A 20,775-nucleotide genomic window follows, 5' to 3' on the forward strand; every position below is an offset into this window, starting at 1 on the left:
AAGAAATAAAAATCAAGTTCCTTGCTTGTGCTTGCAAATTTTTAATTGCTATGTTATGATTGTGACTCACACAAATAAAAAAACAAATAATATCTGTATGCATTTATTTTGAAACAGAATTGATTAAGAAATGCAACATAATAAGATTCATTCTATCAAACCTATTATTTAAAAATATTTAACTTATTAAGTCCCACCTGGAATAATTGCATTTACCTTGGAGTGAATGAGGTGGAATAAACAGAAACTGATGTCATAAACAGATTCAGGATAACGGCTCACACAGAAGAAAAACAGTCTTAATATTTAGAGCATTTAGAGCATTTAGCTTTAATTTCTGCCAAAACCTGATGTCCAGGGGGTTGTTTGTAAGTTTCTAGAAGCAGGAAAGTCTTCTGCAATCTGTCCACTCATTTCCAGGCCGAGTGGGTTGGACTTATGCAACCTGTGTGCAGGAGGAGGAGCAGGAGTCAGCAGCTACTATTTACTGTGAACACCTCAGATAGAGTTTAGCTCTGCACAGTAAATGTAGGGCAAATTCATGGCTGTAAGTGAAAAGGACAGCTTATTGTGTAACAGGAGCCTGAATCAAGAGTGTATTTCACCATGGAGGGTTCTGGATGATAAGGAGAGGAAGGCTGCTCACAGATAATCAAACTGAGGAAGCTACTAGAAAAAAAAAAGTGTATGAGTGGAAGAGAGAGTTTGCAGGAGGCAGTGAAGCAGGGCACGGGGCCTGGAGTGAATGGGGGAGTGGTTAGCGGTGCTTTCTGCATGTATATATGGCAGAGTCTGACAGAGCAGATCCTGTTAGAGCGTGAGCCTTAGAGAAAGGAGGACTGACCTTTCAGACTCGTTACCTGTGAATGACTTCCTGAACAACACATCAGCCAAACTGTGGGTTTCTGCTGGATTATAAACTCAAGATTTCTGTTTCACTAACAGGTAACAACTGATTTTGCTTCTGTGCAGCAGATTTGTTTCCTATGACGGATTCCAGGCAGATGCAGCTTTACAGTTTTCAGACTTACATTGTCCTCAACTTACTTCAACATATTTCTGAAACATCTGCTGGACTTTGTTCTCTTTTGGTGCAATTTATGACTGCATATTAGTCAAGGTGTTGCTGTTTGAATTTATTTACTTTCTGGGTGTTTGATTGAGTGGTACAGCATTATTTTAGAATGTTGTACCATGTTGTATGGAAAGATGAATGCGAGTTAAAGATTGAGCAATTTTATGAGCCAGTTTTATGGGTGTTTGTCTGGTCCTCTTGTGCCACTCAGAGAGCTGTAATCCATTCACTCACCTGTTTTATTCAACACTTAAAGGGGATTGTAAGACCATCAATTACCCATGTTGGTGTTTCACAGACAGGACTGTGAGAGGGAAATAGTTCAGGAAGACCCTTTACAGACATACAGAGAATTATCTGGTGGGTTGTGCCATAATATCTTCAAAGAAAGAGAGACAGTGACATGAATAGGGAGAGAATATTAAAAAGTCTGCTACTACGAAAATACTGTGTTGTACTAATTTTAGTAGAGGCTTAAGATACCGGTAATGCTTTACCATTAATTATTCTGTAAACTTAACATCCAATGTTTCAAAATATTGAATTTAAAGATAAAACTTTCTTTAAAAAACTTTGACTTTGAGTCCATTTCTACCACTGGAGTTGGTTTTTATTTGAACAATTGCTGCTGAGATGAAATTGATGTCTGCCATGTCACCTCTGAACTCTAATCCTGCAGTGACAAGCTGTGAATCTGAGTTTCTCAGCCTCTGCTGTGTAAAACGTGCATGCTCATGTATATATGTGAATGTCTGTCGGTGCTGAGGGTCCATCTGCCCTGTGGCTGCAGTAGCTTGGCTACAGCAGCTGTCCTGAGCTCTGGTCGACCATATGGCAGCTTTTGTTAAGCAAGCGGGAGTAAAATTAAGCTCCAGCATTAGTTTACTAAGCTAGTTATACAAAGTGTTAGAATTTCAAAATGGTTTTAATTGCTTACATGTATTTTAAAGTGAGCTGTATAAATTATTTAAATCCCAACCGACTTTTAAGTCAACAGAAATGTCATTATTACTAACGTTTAGGAAGATTTTACTGAAATTACTTATTTCATCTACTCAAATAAACCAGCTTCTAATTATTTTTGCTTGACACAGCAGACAATTTTTGACACCGGCTGAAAATATTCCTCTGTAAATAAATAATTGATTATCTCTCAATCGTGGCACCTTTTAGTGAGTGAATGCGGGCAATGGGTGAACATTGGGTTCTCAATGTTAATGTGTTAGTGCGTGCTATTTATTTGCTAGACTGTCAACGCTCAACTCAAACTTTCTCCAGTTTCCTAATATCCTTATACTATTTTCTACTTAGTAACTAAAAAAGCACAGAAAAATATTTCTGCCTTAATGGTTCTCTTCATTGTCGCAGAACATTACAAATGAGACTTTTGTCTTCCTAAAATGGTTGGATTTGTAACCAATCTAATGTTGATCAACATTTGCAAGCTTATTTTCTTCATCGAAAACTAAACAATTTAATTAGTTGATACTTTGTAACTTCCAAAATTAATTTGTTACCATTTTGAGAGGATTTTGAGAAGAGAGGAGGAAATATTTTGGAACTCTCTTTATCAGTTACCATGAATTACTTGCTCACCATTAAAACTTTGACATGAAGGCCAGAGCAGCTCTGTGAACACCTGGGTGGGTGTTTTATTGCACTGCTTTGAATCTGCTTCAACTAAACTCTTGTCTTAAAGAGCGGATCTCCTGCCCATCCGTGCTGCCATTTGCTTTCATGTTTTTGTGCGTGGGTATTGGACACCTAAAAAACGCATTCAGGCAGAGTACAGCCTTGCTATTATGTGCGTAATGTTCATTGTGAGTGGATTCCTGATTTGACAATCAAAGATGCTATTTATGTAAGCAGCTGGGCAATTCTTCCGGTAGGTCTGCATGGACCCACCCTGTCAGAAACCTGAAACCAGCGCTCTCCATGGCGCATCCAAAACAAAGGAATGCATGGATCAAAGTTTGCAGTCAAGAAAAACTAGAGCAACATGTAAACATGCACAAAAACAGGACTTTGTGGTTATTACTATAGAAGGAAGTATTTTTATAATAAGACACAGTCACGTAAAAAAACAAACAACAAGCTCTGACATATTACTTCTAATAACCGTGCTACTTGTCAGGCTGTTTTAAACCATTCAGTGTCCCAAAAGTCCAGGAATCATTTTGTGGTTGTTTTCATTTCTTTCTTTGCTGAAGCATTTTCAAATTTGGTTGCAGTTTGTCTTGGCTGTCTTATAGGAAAGTCGTGAAATAAAGGTCAGTCTGTAGGAATCCCTTGGGATTGTGTTTGGACCATGAGCTGCTGATATTCCCCAAACTTCTGCGTAGTGTGTGTGCCTGTTCTGCCAAGCTTATGGCTCAATGGATGTGTGTGGGTGTGAATCATAGAGCAGAATGTGCATGCGGTATTGGCAACTGTCCTAAATGAATGGTTCATTACTCTCTAACCTCCATACTTTGGAAGTTTAAAATCAAAAATAATTTGTTTTAATGACACATAAAACCATGCTTGTGTGGAATAAAATCAACTTTATATGTTAATTTCTAAGACCGTTTCACTTCTTCTTCTTTGGTTACAGATTGATGATGGGTCCTATTGTTTTGACTGCGTTGGTGCTGCTCCTGGTTGCGCAGGAAGGTACCGCAGACAGAATCCAAAACAGAAGAACCAAAAGGGAGCTGGCCAGTCCTCTGCATGCTGGCGGCATCAGGGACCCATACGGCTCCTACTGCCACAGGCGAGGAGGCTGCTGCCCCGGCAGAGACGACCTGTGCACCGTGCCCTACCTGGATACCATCTGCTACTGTGATTTGTTCTGCAACCGAACCGTCTCCGACTGCTGCCCGGACTTCTGGAATCGCTGTCTGGGCGTCCCGCCACCTTTCATTGGTACATAAGGGTGACATGTGTTTGTCTGCTTCGCTTACTTTTCTAAGGGTCTGTGATCAGGGCTGTTGAGGCTCAGTCGCAGCGGCATACGACACTCTGCTGACACCTACAAATGAATTACAGTGACACATTGTTTTACCCCTCTACAAAGTTTTAGCTACAGCTGCAACAACTATGAGCCAGCTTTGTTTCAGATCAGAGAATGAACTGAAACCCTGAAAATTAACACAACTCCTTTAAAACTATTGGTCACCGTAAAATCCTCTGTAAAAAATATTCATTCCAGTTAAACATTTTCACATTTCTCATCTTATAAAATACATTCAAAGTTGAATGTATTTTATTGAGATTTTATGTGACTGGGTTAGGCTATTTGATGAATTTATCAAACATCAAAGCTTGTATTGAGAGTGATGTTTTTTCCTCCTTTTTATTACTCATATTAGTTAACTTTCAGTTCTCTAAAATAAAGACGGAATGAATTTAAATTAGCTGTCCCACTAAGCCTCAAATGTATTTCACAAGTAAGGCACATTTACTTTGTTGGATCTTAGCAAAGTGTGCAGATGGTTCGTATTATTACCACCTGTGCTAATTATCAGTATACAGAAATATTTCCATGCCAAACTAGAAGTTGATTCAGAGTACAACAGATATACATCAGTACACTGTTGATTGATTTGTTAATTTATTTGTCTATTTAATTATTTGTATTCAAGTGCATTATATTCCATTCATCAGGTCTATACAGTTATTTCTGTCAGGACATTTAAATCCGTCAGTCCAATGTTTCCTAAAAAACTGGCAACAAACATTATTGCTTCTTTCCTCTAAATGTTGCTGTTCCTGTTGTTCAAATCCAAGGGTGTGAAAGTTTGCTGCTCCTGCCATTTTGGAGAGTAATTTTACAAATTAAAGTCTCACCATCTGGATTATTGTTTTATGATATTTCAGGTATTTCTGTGTGACCAGGTGAAAATATGAAGTTAAAATGGCTTTTAATGAGCTAAAAAAAAAACTTCTCAATTGCATCACAAAAAAAAAAAAATCCAGGTCAGAGTAATGAAATAAAATAAATTAAATGAAGAGATGTTCATATGGTATTTTTTCTAAGTTACACAACCTTAGTGTAGAGCATTTTTCACAATTCAATGTCAGCAGTTTCAGCATTATGAAATTATGTAACTACAAATCATTTCAAAATAACACCGGTTGGTTGAATATTTATAAAATAAATTGAAAACGTCAAACAGCTGGTAAAATATAACTAAATATCTAACAGGAACTATAATTAGCATTCTGCTCTCCTTGGCCATTTCAGTCCAAACACTTCAGCAAGCAAACATTAACTGATACTCCTCTCCTCCAACCATAATAATGAACACGTGGCTGCAGTTGGACCGCAGCGGCTACAGCACCGCTCTCTCAGTGCAGAGGTGGAGAAGGTGCCATTGAGAGCAAAGACCTTCAGTGACGGAGATCAGGGCAGGAAACAGTGGACTTCTTATTAAATAGGAATGAGGAGGAGGGGTGTACGACTGAACCGGAGGAGATCAGGAGAAAGAATGTGGGCTATGTGGAGGGTAGGAGAGACGGACAACGAGGGGTAGAGGGGCGTAAGCAGGTGTGTATTCTCTAGTCAGCAGGGTAGAGGTCTTTTTGAGGTATGGAACCAAATCATACTTTGTTAAACATCCTATTAGGAATAAATGCATTACTTCCAAAAGTGAGAAATGGGAGATATTTAATCTGTAACTTGCTGCAGCAAGTGACTTATGACAGGCCAAGTTAGGCAGCTGTGAGTTTGGAGGATTGGTGTCGAAGGTCTCGGCCATAAATCACAATCAGCTCAGGGACCTGTAGTAAATTTTGTGCCAAGTCATTTTTTAAATTCCACATGGCGCTGACACCCTGAACAACTGTAAATCAGGGGGTAGATAAACTGAGTCACTGAGTCTGTCACTGACTCACTGTAGTTTTCTCAGTAGCAGGGTCCAAACTTCAAGAAGAGGAGGGTCAAAGTGATTTAAAAAGAAGCTGAAGCTGATTCATGGTTTCTTAGTCAGAAATGGTTTCCCTTGCTGAAGGATTTATGTCACAAGAAGTGTTTTCCTTCCCTCCATTCCGGTGGAGGTGGAGAAGCAGAGTATAAAATTGTTAAACCATGAGAGCCCAGGAAGCCATGGGAATGGAGGAAAGGAGCTAACTCCACATTCCTACACTGGATTACTGATGCTCAGAGCTACTTAGACCTCACATAAGCTTTATGTGTGTGTTTGCTGCATATGCACCCTAATATGTGTGTGTCCAACTCGCATCGCTATGTTTAAGTCTGTGTTGGTATTTCTTTCAGATTAGTTAGAGGATCAGTTTTGTTTAACCACATCAAACCCGTGTATATTAAACCCCATCTCTATCTCTTTTCAGATATCTGTGAAAGAAATGGAAACAAGTTTTATACAGGGCAAACATACAAAGAAAACTGCAATTTATGGTACGTAAGCCCTACTTTTCCATTCTTTTTTGTATCAGCTGCACACATGGCTTCAAAATGTAATGTTTTTCCTTCACCTCTTTGATGGATTTTTCTCTGTGTTCTCTGTACACGCATTCAAAAATATTATACTAATATAGAAGGTAAATAGTTTAAGTTGTGGTTGAAACAACCAAATATCAACTTCTTAATAAAGGCTCTTATCTCACATTTGTGTCCTGCAAAAGCATTCATACTCCTCGAAGTTTACCACACTTTGCTACAATCACAAATCTTCATTTGTTGTATGTTATAACTACAAATGACTTCAAAATAGCTTTTTTTTTTACAAACAAAAAACTGAAAGGGGTTTCCATTCATCCTTTCTTGAGTGACATGAAGCATTGTGCTGTGAAATAGACCGATCAATGATGTGTCCACCTGCAACCTTCACTTTTGACATGATGTGCTGAACCTTGATGTCTTTAAATGTGGTGCTTGCAGTGAAACCTAAAGGGTTCAGTTTAGGCCTCATCCAACCACTCATTATTCTCTCCAGCAGCAAGTTTTAAAGAAGCTTCAGCCTGTCTTTACTTCAGGAGTTCAGCTTTGCTGTTAACGTTGCAATTACTAACTAAGTTCTCTCTACTTTTACCTTTCATATCACTTTGTGCAATACTTTAGTAATAAAAAAACTTTGATAGGGCATCAATTTTTAGTAAACCAACTGATTTTGATGTGCAGATAACACTAAACACTGACAGATTTAATCTCTTTTCTTTTTTATACTTTTTTGCAAATCCTTTTCTTCATGTGTTCAATAATTATTCCCTATACATAACTTAATTTATGGACTAATTGAAATAAAATAACACTTCAGCAGTCTGTGTTTGCAGGACAAAAGTAGCAGCAACACAACTCAGACTAAAACAAAACAAACCCATAAAGTTTCCCCTTATCTTCTGTTAACAATATTGTGTTTACAGACAGCTGTTTCATGTTGCCCTGAGTTACATGGCCAATTTGATTGTAATTGAAGTAGTTTTCCTGTTTAGCTTCTACTTTGGTATAGATAAAAAAGCTATTTACTTCAAAGGACAAAAACGAACCTGGATCCAGTGAGACAAAGCTGCTTGGTGCTTGTTTTGACTCCTGGTGTAAATTCCAATGTGAATCTTCTTAGTAGTGTTGATTTATTTTTCTTGTTCGCTGATCTTGAAGGACGTGTTTACATCTCCCTCCCTCACTTCAGCATTTCTAAAAGCGAGTGACTACAGAGTTCATGTGGTTATTTTTCTGTGTTTTTCTGCAGTCTGGGAGACATGCAGCAGATCTGGAGAGTAAAAACAGGAAGAAATGAAAGTTAAATTTCTTTATGTTCATACTGACCGATCATTATGACCAATTCTGGACAGCTCAGTGGTCTATTCAGTTTGGGATTTTATTTGATTGTAAGAGTGACATCTGAATAATGTTTTCTGGGAACATTGCTTTATTTTTAGTCACAGCATTTAAAAAAACAAAACAAGCCAGTCTGACCAGTCAGCTCAGGGAAAACTGCAGGACTTTTATGGAAACGCTGCAGCACAAAACAGTGAAAACAAACCAAAAACAGCAACTTTTTCAAAAGGGTTGACAGGATGACATTTTAAAGAACAACAGAATGTAAAAAAAGAACTCATAAGAACAATGACATGAATAGAAAAAATATTTTTGTAAAACAACTTTTTTTTTTTTTGTGGCATTTTTTGTTTAGCCTGCCTTGGCAGCTTAGACACCCATTGAGTAGACACCCAACATCTTCAAACAAAAAATATATTTTTAGTCCTGTATGTTTAGCACAAGAACACAGAAAACTGTAGTTCTATTTAACTAGCAAGAAGAACAACAAAGTTCTCTCTAACCGGGACATTTCATGCTTTACAAGTAGTTCAAGAGCAAAACTCTGAAAACTCCTCCCACTGGGAAACCTCCCAATGCAGTGTACATCTTTGCAGTAGCCATGCCCATTTATAATTTCTCACCATTCACACAAAAGCTGTCAGGCACCACACGACAAAAAGGTTCGGCCCGGATAGTGTGTCAGTCAGAAGTTGCAAGATCCCCTGAACCAGAACTGCAGGAAAAGAACGATGTACTTTGTTCCTTCTGATGCCGGAATGGGGAACAAATTTCTCTGTCCTTGTGAAGTATCTACAGGTCCTTTATTTTCTTAAATGTGTTTTGCAAAATTGTAATTGTGTTTTTATGATCAGCCTATAGTGCTGAGTTTTCAGCTTTTATTGCTTTTTTTCGCTCATGTGTTCTTGAGTGTGTTTTGATCATTATATCATATAATCAATGCTATAAAAAAGACTAACAGGGAAAGATGGATTATGACTCCAAGCTAAGTCCAAGCAGGTCAACAGAAAGCTCAATGTCCTTCTGTTCCTGAGCCCAAACCTGTTTCCCCATCTAGCAGAAATTCTTATGGAATAAGCATAAGCTCCTACACGTGCTCCATAAGGCCATACGCATGGCTTCTTTAAAATGTTACACCACACAATGACACAGAGGGGAAACAGACACTCCCTTTTCCTACTCCACTTATTAATTTGCCAATGTGTGTTCTCTTAGCCCTGCAGGGTGGAGATCACAGTTTCCTCTTAGAGCTGACAGCCAGCTCTCAGCTGGCTCCCTCTAAGCTGTCTCGTTAGCAGCAGTCAAGCCATTTAAAACTTGAATCAGTTTCTCCTACGTGTAGCTACTGGCTGAAATAGAAAGGGGAAGCCTGACTGTCAAACTAATATAGAACTGACACTTCAAAAAGCCCTGCAGGGTGATTTACACCTCTCCACATTACAGTTGATGCCTGGATCTACTCTGACTGGTAAGAATGTGTTGCGGAAGAGCTTATGAAAAGGAAAAGAAAAATCCTAATATGCACCTTTTCTTGCCTGTCTGATATCTTTCTGAGATCTTTTCTCTGTGAAAGCACCATGTCTGTACATAATCACTATGAAACATCACACTTTCGGGACAGTCTGAAGAACTCACTTTGATTTGGCTTCTTGTGCGTCCATCTAGATATCAGCTAATGGCATGAATTTCAAATAAACAAGTATCTAAACACACAAGGTTTCGAGACACTATGCAGCATGTCATCTGAGCATGAATGTGCTTGTTCTGTTTTTAATGGGTAGTGTGAATGTTAAATTTGGCTTCCCATTCTTGTCACTGCACTCTCATTTTATTTCAAAATCTCCCTTTATGTTCATAACTTTGTCATCAAACACATCCCGCTGTGCCCGGTCATTACTGTGCAGATGTGCTGCTTTTTTGACTTCCTGGTTCTGAGATCTGTGATGCCTGTCGTCTTGTTGAAAACATAAAGGCTAAAGGTCGTCATCACTTTCTTCCAGTTGAAATATTTTCATGTTCCCATTGAGAAACTAGCCAGTGCTTTGCTGGTATCAAATCCCCTATTTTAAACATAATGTGAAATCGAGAACTTGAGCATTGCCTTTGCACATACTGTATGTGTCTTAGACACTTTGGCTGGAAATGTTGCAATCAGATGAGTTACTCATTCTGCTGGTTTCTGTGTGAGTAAGAGGTAATTGAACCTGTTCATCATTGTGCATGCTCGGTAATTGCCTCAGGTAGGTACTTTCTTTGTAAATGGTGAACCATCCCATACAGTCATCAGCAGTGTTACTTAATGACTTCATTTTTTGAGAAACTCCTAAAGTAAAATAATTTTTATAATGCCACATTTATGATGTAAATGAGCATTAATAGATTATCTCTGTTATGTATTTAAAATAAGCCAAAATTGATATGAGCATATGAAAAAGTTATTTTTATTTATGCAAAACATTTTTAAATGAAGCAGAGGCTATAATTGGAATATATAATTTATAATTTTGCTAGATAGTATGCAGAGTAGCTAAATTTTACATCATCTGGCATAACTCTGAGCACTAGATAGCAATTGAGTGTTTACAATGAAAACATCTTTATGTCTTGAATATGCATCAACATGAATAAGTAGTGTACAAATGCCACCTTTGCTCTGAGTTCAATTTTGAGCAAATTTGGAACCTCTATAAACAAAGTCTTTATGGAGTTTGCATACATCCTGACTGATTCTGTATCCTGATGTTATTAAAATTGTTCCCCATCAGACATTAAAATTCATCCAGAACTCAAAGATCATAATTGCTTCTCACAGATTGGTTTGAACAATAAACAGGAAATTTACTCATTTAATTCCCCTGAATGATTTTAGGAAGTCAAGTGGGATCAAGGAGACCTTTATGCAAGACCTTGAAACAGTTCTTAACTATTCATTGTTGCGTTGCCGTAAGTTCAGCTGTGTTGAACTTTTAAAGCCCTTCGGTCAACAGCAACATAATAAAATGTGTAAAACAGCTTATCATTCAAATTAAGAGATTTTCAGGAGGTTTTAGTCATTTAGTCATGATGCGTAAAACAAGAAAAGACCAACTAAATCCATGTATTTTTCAATGACTCATCAGCGTGAGTCAGCTGTCTGATTCAGTTTTTGTCACGCACAATTTTCATGGACAGTACTGGAGCATTTATTGTGTCCTAACACTAAAATGGTGAGAAAACAACATAATTTTGAATTCAGGTTATGTAAAAAATTATTTTAGTTTTAATAAAATAATACAAAATATGTTACTATTCAGAGCTGTGCTCCCTCAATTGTCAGACAACACAAACATATGCAGACACACTCCTCCAGAGTGAGTCATTAGGAAGTAAATTACTTCAAAGTATCACAGCAGTAAAAGTCTCTCATTATTCATATCCTGTCTTTTCTTGCTGTCTTGTAAAACTTGACTGGTTTTCTTCATCTGAATGTTTCCATATTTATCCCAGTTTATTCCTCTTGCATTCCTCTGTTGATTAATCTCCTTTTAGGAATCCCACTTTGAATCTGCACACTGATCTCTGATTGGGTGTTTTTATTGGAGTTGATTTTATTCATCGTTGATTTTATAAATGTGACTAGTGATTTTGTGCAGCTGCTGTCAGCATTTGATGACCCTCCATGCTTTCTGTCTTGGTGTCTTGCAGCACATGTGGGTCCTCTGGACGCTGGGAGTGTGAGCAGAATGCTTGCCTTATTGAGCCTGACGTCATCAACGCCGTCAACCGAGGAAACTACGGGTATAAAACAAACAAGCAAATGAAGTCAATGCATTTATTTGCTGTTTTATTGTGGAGGCTTTTTGAAGATAGAGAGTGGTCCACATGTTGCAAGAAATTTTTTCTTATTCTTTCTGTTTTCAGATGGAAAGCTGCAAACTACAGTCAGTTATATGGCTTAACTTTGGATGAAGGCATCCGATTCAGACTGGGCACAAAGAGACCTTCCAGCACTATTATGAACATGAATGAGATTCAGGTAGACCCAATCTTCATCCCTGTAAATAAGGCTAAGCTGCCTTGACTTTGTCACATTTTGCAATATTACAAACACAAATGTCAATATATTTTGTCATCTTTGTATAACTTTTGTCAGGATTGTATGTATGCAGTAGAGGCTGTTGCCTGGTTCAAATTCTGGTCTGTGGTCTTTCTGCATAGAGTTTGCATGTTATCCCAGTGCATGCATGGGTTCAATCGGGTCCTCTGGCTGACCACAGTCCAAAACATTTTAGGTTAATTGGTGTACCCCTCTTCTTGCCTATTGACCACTGGAGATAAGTATCAGCCCTTCTTCGGCCCCACAAAGATGAGCAGTATAGACAATGAATGGATGCAATGGAACAAGACAAAAATGAGCGCATATTTTCTTTTCTGTAAAGAAAAGTAAAAATGTTTTATGAGAAATATGAAGATTGTTAATTTAGCACCCAGCCTCCTTTGGTATATTATAATAGCTATAAGTCTTTGAGGTATTCTCTAAGCTTTGCACACCTATTGCTTAAGGTTTTTGCAATTACAATACTCTGTCAGGATGGAAGAAAAGTATTCTTGAACATTAATTTTCATGTTCTGTAAACGTTCTTGGCCATTCAGACACATAGATATAACTTGATCTAAACCTTTAAAGCTCTGACTGTCTGTCTTGGGTTGTTTTCCTGCTGGAAGTTAAATTTTGTTTTGTTAAATTTTTCCTGGAAGTTGAACTTTTACAATATCAAGTCCTGCTTTTGTTTGTGCTTTTGCAGCTCCTAGCAGTTTAATTTTCTGTCCTACATGTTGTTCCATTCATTTCCCCATCAACACACATCCCATAGTATGATACTGCAACTAACATGTAACAAATTTTGTTTTAATGTAATAATTCAAGACCCTTGTAGAACACATTAATATTCCATCTAGACTGAAATAGATTAAATAATATCAAGAAAAAAGAAAAGTGATACTAAAAGGCATCTATAACATGTTCAGTACAGTTAAAGAGGACAACATGTTCCGTGATTGCTGGAGGCTGCATGCTTAAGCAGCCTGTGGGAATGTGCCACTTGGTTGTGTCTTTTACTTCTTTACAGGCTCCCACATGCTTCCTCACCAGTGAGCCCCGATCAAAACATTTTTCACTTAATGAGGGGGTTTTGTTGGAATGCGATAGAGGCCCTTCTCTCATTGGCTCCATCTTTGTTTACATTCTGCCCAGACAGATTACATAAGACGGAAACAAAACATTGAGCAATAACTAAGATGAGGGAGGCAGGATAAAGAGCAACCCCCTTTTAGTTCATGCTTTCCATCCATCCCCACCCAAACAGACTCCTTCTTCTGCTATCGGCATGTCCCTACCTGTGTCCCTACCAGCATCACAGCTCGTTCACACCTCCCCCCCTCCGCCCTTAAATTGTACAGTCTGGGATGCTGTGATTACATTACTTACTGTAGCTGAGAACCCCAAACAAAAACATATCTGCCAACATATTCTTGCACAATTTGTCTCTTTTGCCAGGATGGCTGCATTTTGGACTTTGACTCTGCAGAACTACAAATCTTAAAACAGCAGCACATTCCCTAGTTATATATGAAGTGGCTGTCTCTTTGCTCTGAATAACAGTGTCATTAATCAGTGGAATGTGGTGCAGGTAGCCAAAGTCTTCATGAGACAGAGGGAAGTTTATTAGACAGAAGTGTCTGCTCCGTTATCACACCTCACTGGCAGACTGGGCGAGTGTCCAGCCTCGAGTCTGCTATCTGAGAGTTATCTGCGAATGAATGCATGCCTGAAAAATGCATTCAAATTTACACTGATGTAACCATACAGTTCAACAGGGATCAAAGGTTCTTGTGTGACCCAGGTCTAAATGGTCCTAATTGCCTGTGCAGAAGCCTCTTCCACTGTGGAGCAAACTTATGTAATCTTGTTGGGACCCAAACTTGTCAGACAAAAATATTTTAATTGCGCCTTTTACATGGAGAGGACAATTGTTAAATATTTAACTGTTCTGACCTCACTGGACTTCTTTGCACATTCTTCATACAGGAGTTACATAAGCCTGAATGTTAATCAGATTTATTCATTTTCAGGGTATATATTAACATTTTACATAACTGTTCATGCCAGTGCAGCCTTTGAACCTTAAATTGCAAAACCAAACAAACAAACAAGAAACCCCATGAGTTAAATACTGTTTTATTCTGCTCTTACAGATGAACATGGACCCTCAGAATGATCATCTACCGCTCCACTTCAACTCACTGGAGAAGTGGCCCGGGAAAATTCACGAACCGCTGGATCAGGGCAACTGTGCCGCCTCATGGGCCTTTTCAACAGCAGGTGGGTTTTGAGGAGAACTCACTCTGAACGGAAGACAAATATATTGAATGTTATAGTGAGCAAAGAAGGACAAGCATGAACAGGCACAATGTTTAGTCTTTGCGTCTTTTCACCAGCTGTGGCATCAGACCGAATCTCCATTCAGTCCATGGGTCACATGACTCCTCAGCTGTCGCCCCAAAATCTTATCTCCTGTGACACACGCAACCAAGGAGGCTGCGCAGGAGGCCGAGTAGACGGAGCCTGGTGGTACCTCCGGCGTCGTGGGTGAGAACCTTGCATGTCACGCAGAAAATAAACGCACTCTTATGTATACAAAAGGCTGAAATGAGCTTCTTTTTTTAATTAAAGAGTTGTGACAGATAACTGTTACCCATACCAACCTCCGCAACAAACCCCAGCAGAGGTGGGGCGTTGCATGATGCAGAGTCGCTCAGTGGGGCGAGGCAAGAGGCAAGCCACACAGCGTTGCCCCAACTCACAGAACTACCACAATGACATCTACCAGTCCACGCCACCCTACAGGCTCTCATCCAACGTAAGAATTGCACAACCACAAAAACTTCTCATAAACAGATCAACAACAACTCACAGAAAGCATGCATGCATAAACATCGACAAACATGCCTTCTTATGCGCATAGCGCCACACATAAAATGAGATAGAAATCATTCTCCACACTTAATTTTCCATGTAAAATATGCATGGATTTGTCAAATTTCATCACGCAGTAGACACACCCACTTGATTTATTGTTTATTTTTGATTTACTAGTGAGTGTCTTGCAGCATTATGCTGAGTAACAGATCTATAGTGTCCTCCATGTTTATTGGTAGTCCTGATCATAAAATATTTATATAAAAAAACTTGAAAATGAAATAATCTTTTATTACAATAGCCTAATTTCACACAGTAGAAATTTAGAGAAGTTTCCTTTGCGTTATCTGTACACAAAGGGGGGTTTGCATCTTTAGCTTGTTGTAAGTACTCGCTTACTAATAAGAATATAATATTAATTTAATATTCAGAGTTATAGGAACAAACTACTACTACTATTACTCCTACAGCTAGGCAAGACAAGGCAACTTTATTTATATAGCACCTTTCAACCAAAGACAATTCAAAGTGCTTGTACAAGAAAATTAAAAACAACAATAAAAAAATCAAGCAGATTAAAAATAGACAAAATAAACATTAACATTTTGAATAAGCTACTACTAATGATAATAATACCAATAATTTGATGCACCATTTCATGAAATAATTGAATTGACCGATAAATAAATTTGCTGTGAGCAAGTCAGCAAGTTTAGTAGCTGCTTTTATGTGGACATCTGCTTTGCTCTCCTGTCTTTGCCATCTGAAATAGTTTGAGACAGAAACAAGAAGTCACAAATAAAAATGTAAATAGTCATAGGTACAATAACTATCAAACCAGATTTATTGATGTATTGTCTTTATTATGCAGATAATAAATATGCAGAGTGCTGTATTGAATTTATCTGGAAGAGTTTTATGACATTTTTATACCAATTGTTACAATTGTTAGCATGATTTAATTTGAAATATATGGACAAACAAATCACTGATAGAATTACGCCGGCTTACAGGCTCCACTTTAGAAATGTACGTATAAAATAATCATTTATTGCCATATAAAATCTTTGAGATTTACTGGAAATTAGATTGATGTGTTTTCTTTTTTATGACATTATCCTAATGTTCTGAGTGCCATTTTCTTTACAGCTTTTAAATCAAAGTATCGATGAGTGGACATAAGAGCATGTCATTAAAGCAGTGGAGTTACTCTAAATGATTACAGACAGTAAAACGGTAGAGCGCCTTTTTGATTCTGACTATAAAAGATGCAATGTTTCATCTCCACTGACCTGCAGCCAGGTTTGGGTTTTATCTGCTTGCATCAGTCTGCTAAATGACAAATAATGATTTTCCAAATCATTATAGTCTCTTGTTTCTGCCCCCTGACTGCCTCTGAAGTCAATATGGAAGGCATTAAGAGCAGCAGGCCCTGATAACTCAATTTCTTATATCTGAGTTTTTATTCCAGGGGGATTAGATTTCATCCTCTCTGTTTCTCAGGCCAGATCTGCCTGTCTCGTTCTCCCTCGGCTGTAAATTGTTTTGTTTTATCTCATCTTTTAGGAAAAGGAGATTATGAAGGAGATCATGGATAATGGTCCTGTGCAAGGTAAGGCATTCTGCCTAACATAAACCTGCGTTCTTTCACTAATTATGGTAATAAATATATTTTTATTAACATTTACTCCTAACTTTCTGTTAAAAAATTAAAATAAAAGGTTCAGACCATGCTGTGGCATCTTAAACCTTTATCTAGACAATCTTACCCTGTAATGCCAAGTTTGACCCTCTGACCCTTGTGACTTTTGTCCAGGGTTTCAACTTTGACCCCAGTAACTGAGTCAAATGATTGACTTTTATACCAAAGGAGTTGACCTGATTTTCCTTGACTGTCTGTCTCTGTCTGGTGCTCATCTGGGCCACTGTCAAAAGTATTACTGATTACAATTTTAAAATTATGTAGCTTTATGTTATTAAAGCTAAAGTTTAATCAGTAATACTTTTATAACAAATTTATGTCGGATCATGATTTCTTGGTTAATGACAAGTTGTCATAACAAAGACATTTTAAATAATGTCAACTTTGTCAACAAAAGTGTCATGATTTACCGAATGACACTTTATGACAACAGTCATAAATATTCATGAAGACTTACTCATGTTCATGACAGCTGTTATGTCATGTTTATGACGGTGTCATGACAGTCTTATTCACAACCCGTCAAATAAAGTGTTACTAAAAAGTCACATGTATATCTGTGTGCAAAGTGTGTGTGTGTGCAAAGTGTGTGTGTCTTTTCTAAACCTCTGCTAGCTTCATGCACATAGTTATTGTTCAGAAGAACAGGCAGGAAGACTTGTTGTAATGTCAAAAAGTTTCCTTTTGGACATTAAAGTTGCTCCTTGTCACAAAGCTAACAGGGCATGTGTGCATGAGCTTTTGTGTTATATTTATCAACTTTGTTTATAAGTCATTGCAGTCGTCTACAGCAGGAGAAAGGCATTCACTACAACTCATTTTTAAAGACAATTAATCCAGTGCCTTGTGCACAAATCAAACCTCTTGAACTTTTACATATTCTGTTAGATTACACATTTTATTTAATCAAACACAAAGAAGTGGGAACTTGCTAGGTGAGAGAAACAGTAAAAGATGACTTAACTGCAAGTCTGCATGTCTCCATCATCTTTGCATATGAAAACACTACTTTGGGCCTCTCGACTTCTTCTCTTATCAAACCTTTCCGTTTAGTTGGATGTCTTACAGGCTTTGCAGTTCTGGCATAATCTTTTTATTTTCGGGCAATGGATTAAAGAGAGCTCTGAGATGCTGAAACTCTATGATATTATTTTATATCCTAACGCAGCTTTAAATTTGAAAGTTGAGTGAATAAGAGGGGTGAATATAAATTCACAGCATGCTTTTCAGATTTTTTTTAAATTGAAAAATACAAATTTTTCCTTCCACTTCATAACGATACACTAGTTTGTGTTGGACTGTTCCTTAAAATTGTAACAAAAAAAATTAGGTTATGTGGTGACAAAATAAGAAAAAGTAGTTTTACAAGATACACACACAAGAACACCCCCACACAAACACAAACAGATTAGCCTTCTCTGATGTATGAATGTGTTTGTCTTTGGGGTCTAGTTGCTCTTAAATTAATCCATATTTGGATAAGATTTTATCCCTTCACTATTATAGATCCAGGGAGGTATGTGTTTTAATCTGCCCTCTAATTATTCCTGTTTGTTTGTTCTTACAGCTATTATGGAGGTCCATGAGGACTTCTTTGCCTACAAGAGTGGGATCTACAAACACACTGATGTCAGCTTTGCCAAACCGCCACAGTACCGCAAACATGGCACGCACTCGGTCAGGATCCTTGGGTGAGTTCCTGCGATAAAGTACCAGTTAACAACAAGTCGTTTTTGGTTTGCTTTGTGAGTTTAGTCATCTGGAGGCTATGAGACTTTTTAGGTTGAACATAAGCACACAGAATATTAGATGTGACTTTTCAAATGTTGAGTGTGATTTACGAGTAGAAAAATGACACAAAAACTTACGTCAACCAAACTTATCAAAGTCTAGATAAATATTACATTGTTCATTAAATTGAGAGTCTGTTTTCCCTCCTTTCATACATAAAGGTGTTTTTACTCCTTTATGGAGTAGCTGCCTGATTTGGGTTGAGTTCAAATTCTCCCTTTGCACATGTGTTTGCCCAAAGCCAAAAATGTTCTTGTGAGTAAGCTTCCCACCCAGACTCCTGCTCTTAGAGACACACCTTTGGCTCCACTCCTTGGTTTGCTCCAGACAGTTCACCCTTCCCCCATCCTGTAACTACGGTGACCACAAATATGCAGGCAGGTAGCCGACTGACACACCTGGAACTGCCCACCACCCCCGTGTCTCTCGTTATTTCTCCGTCCTTTCTGCTTTTGAGCCTCATCTCCTCTGTTGGCTCTCTGTGCGCAGACAGTCCTGCTTCCTGTCTTTTTCAGATCCTTGAATCCAGACTAAAATAAACCCGTTATCATTTAGACAACCCCCCCCTCAGACAGACAGGTGCTCGTTTCATGCTGCTGCACGTCTCATACGGAGGACAATAAGAGGCCAGAGGTTTCGACCTTTGAAATATCATCAACAAGCCTTCTACTCATAAATATTTGACAGGAATCTTCCCTGGAGTTCATCGGGCAGGTTTTGACATATGTCTGTCATTAGACAGATAAAATCTCCCAAATGTGACGTAAAAGTAAGAAAAATGAACAACTGGCTTTCAGAATGTCAAAGTGTCTACCGCAGAGGTTGAAGAATGTGTTTGGAAATAGTTGTTTATCTCTGTGTGACCAGATCCCGCAGAGACAACTGTGAAAAACTCCAGACAGGCTAATTAAGCCTGATGATTGAAGCATTTTTTTTTCTCTACCTGCTTGGTCAATTATGGGAAACTTATCTGCTGCTTTCATTGTCAGCATCTTTTTCACGTACATAACATGTCTCTTTGAAGACCTTTAATTTGATAACAGGAGCTTCAAAATGATTCTCACATGGGTCATAAAAACGTCTTCTTGAAAACTTTGCATTTTGTGGGAGGTTTTGTGGAAGGTTTTGTGGGACAGCCAGATTCACGAGGATAAGAGATTGTGTCTTTGATGTAGGCAAGGTTAGATTTAAAAGACGATGCATTCAAAGAGACACCACCTGTTGATTTGCAGACAGCTGTGATGGTGGATTTTCTTTTAGAAGAGTCCAACAGGAGGTTTCTCAGTTGGTTTTGCTTCGTTTGGGGATCACAATCTTGTCAGCTCATCCAAACAGACTTTAGAAAATGTGATCATTGGATACTTGCATTATAAAATCACCTAAAAATGACAATAAAGTTGAATATCAGTGAAAAGTTATTTTATTGTAGAATCTAAATTTAAAAAATACTTGTCGTCAACATTATGCTGTGCTATTTTAAATGATTATTATTTTAACTTTTAGAGGTACTTTTTAAAAGCCCATCTAGGTACAAGTGCTGCGAATTAGCTGTTGCTATTGCACTGACGCAAACCTGGGACTGCTGTTTTGTTCAGTTTGTCTATGTGGGTGTGTGTCTGTCCCTACCAAATAAACTCAGAAAAAAAAAGAAAGCTCTTGCTATACCTGTAACTTGCGTGCCTTTTTCTAACACAAATGTGTGTTACAAACTTGTGGAGGTAGAGTAGGGAATCACTGTCTGCTGGAGAACTGTCAAGTCTGCAGTTTTCCACGTGATTGTGCAGGCCATCGCATAACATGTTGAGGTTAAAAATCCTTCATGTGGGCGCAGCGGTGCGGCCCATATACAGAGGCCTCGACTTGGCCGTCACAGGTTTGAGTCCAGGCCTGATGATCTTTGCTGCATGTCTCCTAAAATTCATCAAAAAACTCAAAGACCAACAAAATATTATTGACACTGTGGTTTATCTATATGTGGACAAATTGCTTTTTCACAGATTTAAAATGGAAGTATAATAGGTTTGAAAAGAGCAGTAGAACAAAATGGACCAGTCAAACTGGATGCAAACTTTCACTTATTTCTCTTTACTGAATTGCGTTTTTGGTGGTAAATGCTGACACTAACATTGTTGCTCCTCGGCGCTGCTCTCGTTGAGTGGATGTATCTGTGGCAGGTTCATATGGAGATGAGGTAGTTGAGGGCTGCTGTGGTGTTCCGCTGTGTTTTGCAGCCCAAACCTGCCACAGGCGTCAGTGTGTTTACACAGGCCAAATCCTGTAGCTGTGTGTCCTTTAAGCCCAGGGCCTGGGAAAGTTTGCAAAAAGAGCATTGAGATCCAACGTGGTGGAAAGAGCATTGTCTGGGATGCTGATCCTTACCTCACCGGACAGAGAAAGGGGGATCAATCGGCCTGAGAAGGGGTACGAAGGGAGGAATGAGGGGAGTATACGCACAGGCACAGTGGTATGTC

At 38.4% G+C, this 20,775-nt stretch overlaps 2 protein-coding genes across 3 annotated transcripts in view; both read left to right on the forward strand.

The window, feature by feature from the left end:
* Positions 1-20,775, forward strand: part of aunip (aurora kinase A and ninein interacting protein) — a 954,922-nt gene that overhangs the window by 211,663 nt on the left and 722,484 nt on the right. The gene's annotated exons all lie outside the window — the stretch shown is intronic.
* tinagl1 (tubulointerstitial nephritis antigen-like 1) overlaps positions 1-20,775 on the forward strand; it is a 41,654-nt gene that overhangs the window by 16,364 nt on the left and 4,515 nt on the right. The window contains exons 1-10 of one of the 2 annotated variants that reach the window (XM_028036558.1): positions 579-945; positions 3,669-3,979; positions 6,407-6,473; positions 11,538-11,630; positions 11,754-11,868; positions 14,088-14,214; positions 14,331-14,481; positions 14,566-14,752; positions 16,378-16,423; positions 18,081-18,204. In XM_028036558.1, coding sequence (XP_027892359.1) covers positions 3,673-3,979; positions 6,407-6,473; positions 11,538-11,630; positions 11,754-11,868; positions 14,088-14,214; positions 14,331-14,481; positions 14,566-14,752; positions 16,378-16,423; positions 18,081-18,204 — 1,217 coding nt within the window. In that variant the 5' untranslated portion in view covers positions 579-945; positions 3,669-3,672. Of the gene's footprint in view, positions 1-578; positions 946-3,668; positions 3,980-6,406; positions 6,474-11,537; positions 11,631-11,753; positions 11,869-14,087; positions 14,215-14,330; positions 14,482-14,565; positions 14,753-16,377; positions 16,424-18,080; positions 18,205-20,775 lie in introns of those variants that run through there. The other variant, XM_028036560.1, reaches the window with a different exon arrangement.

This window comes from Xiphophorus couchianus, chromosome 13, assembly GCF_001444195.1.
Source record: "Xiphophorus couchianus chromosome 13, X_couchianus-1.0, whole genome shotgun sequence".
Classification (NCBI taxonomy): Eukaryota; Metazoa; Chordata; class Actinopteri; order Cyprinodontiformes; family Poeciliidae; genus Xiphophorus; species Xiphophorus couchianus.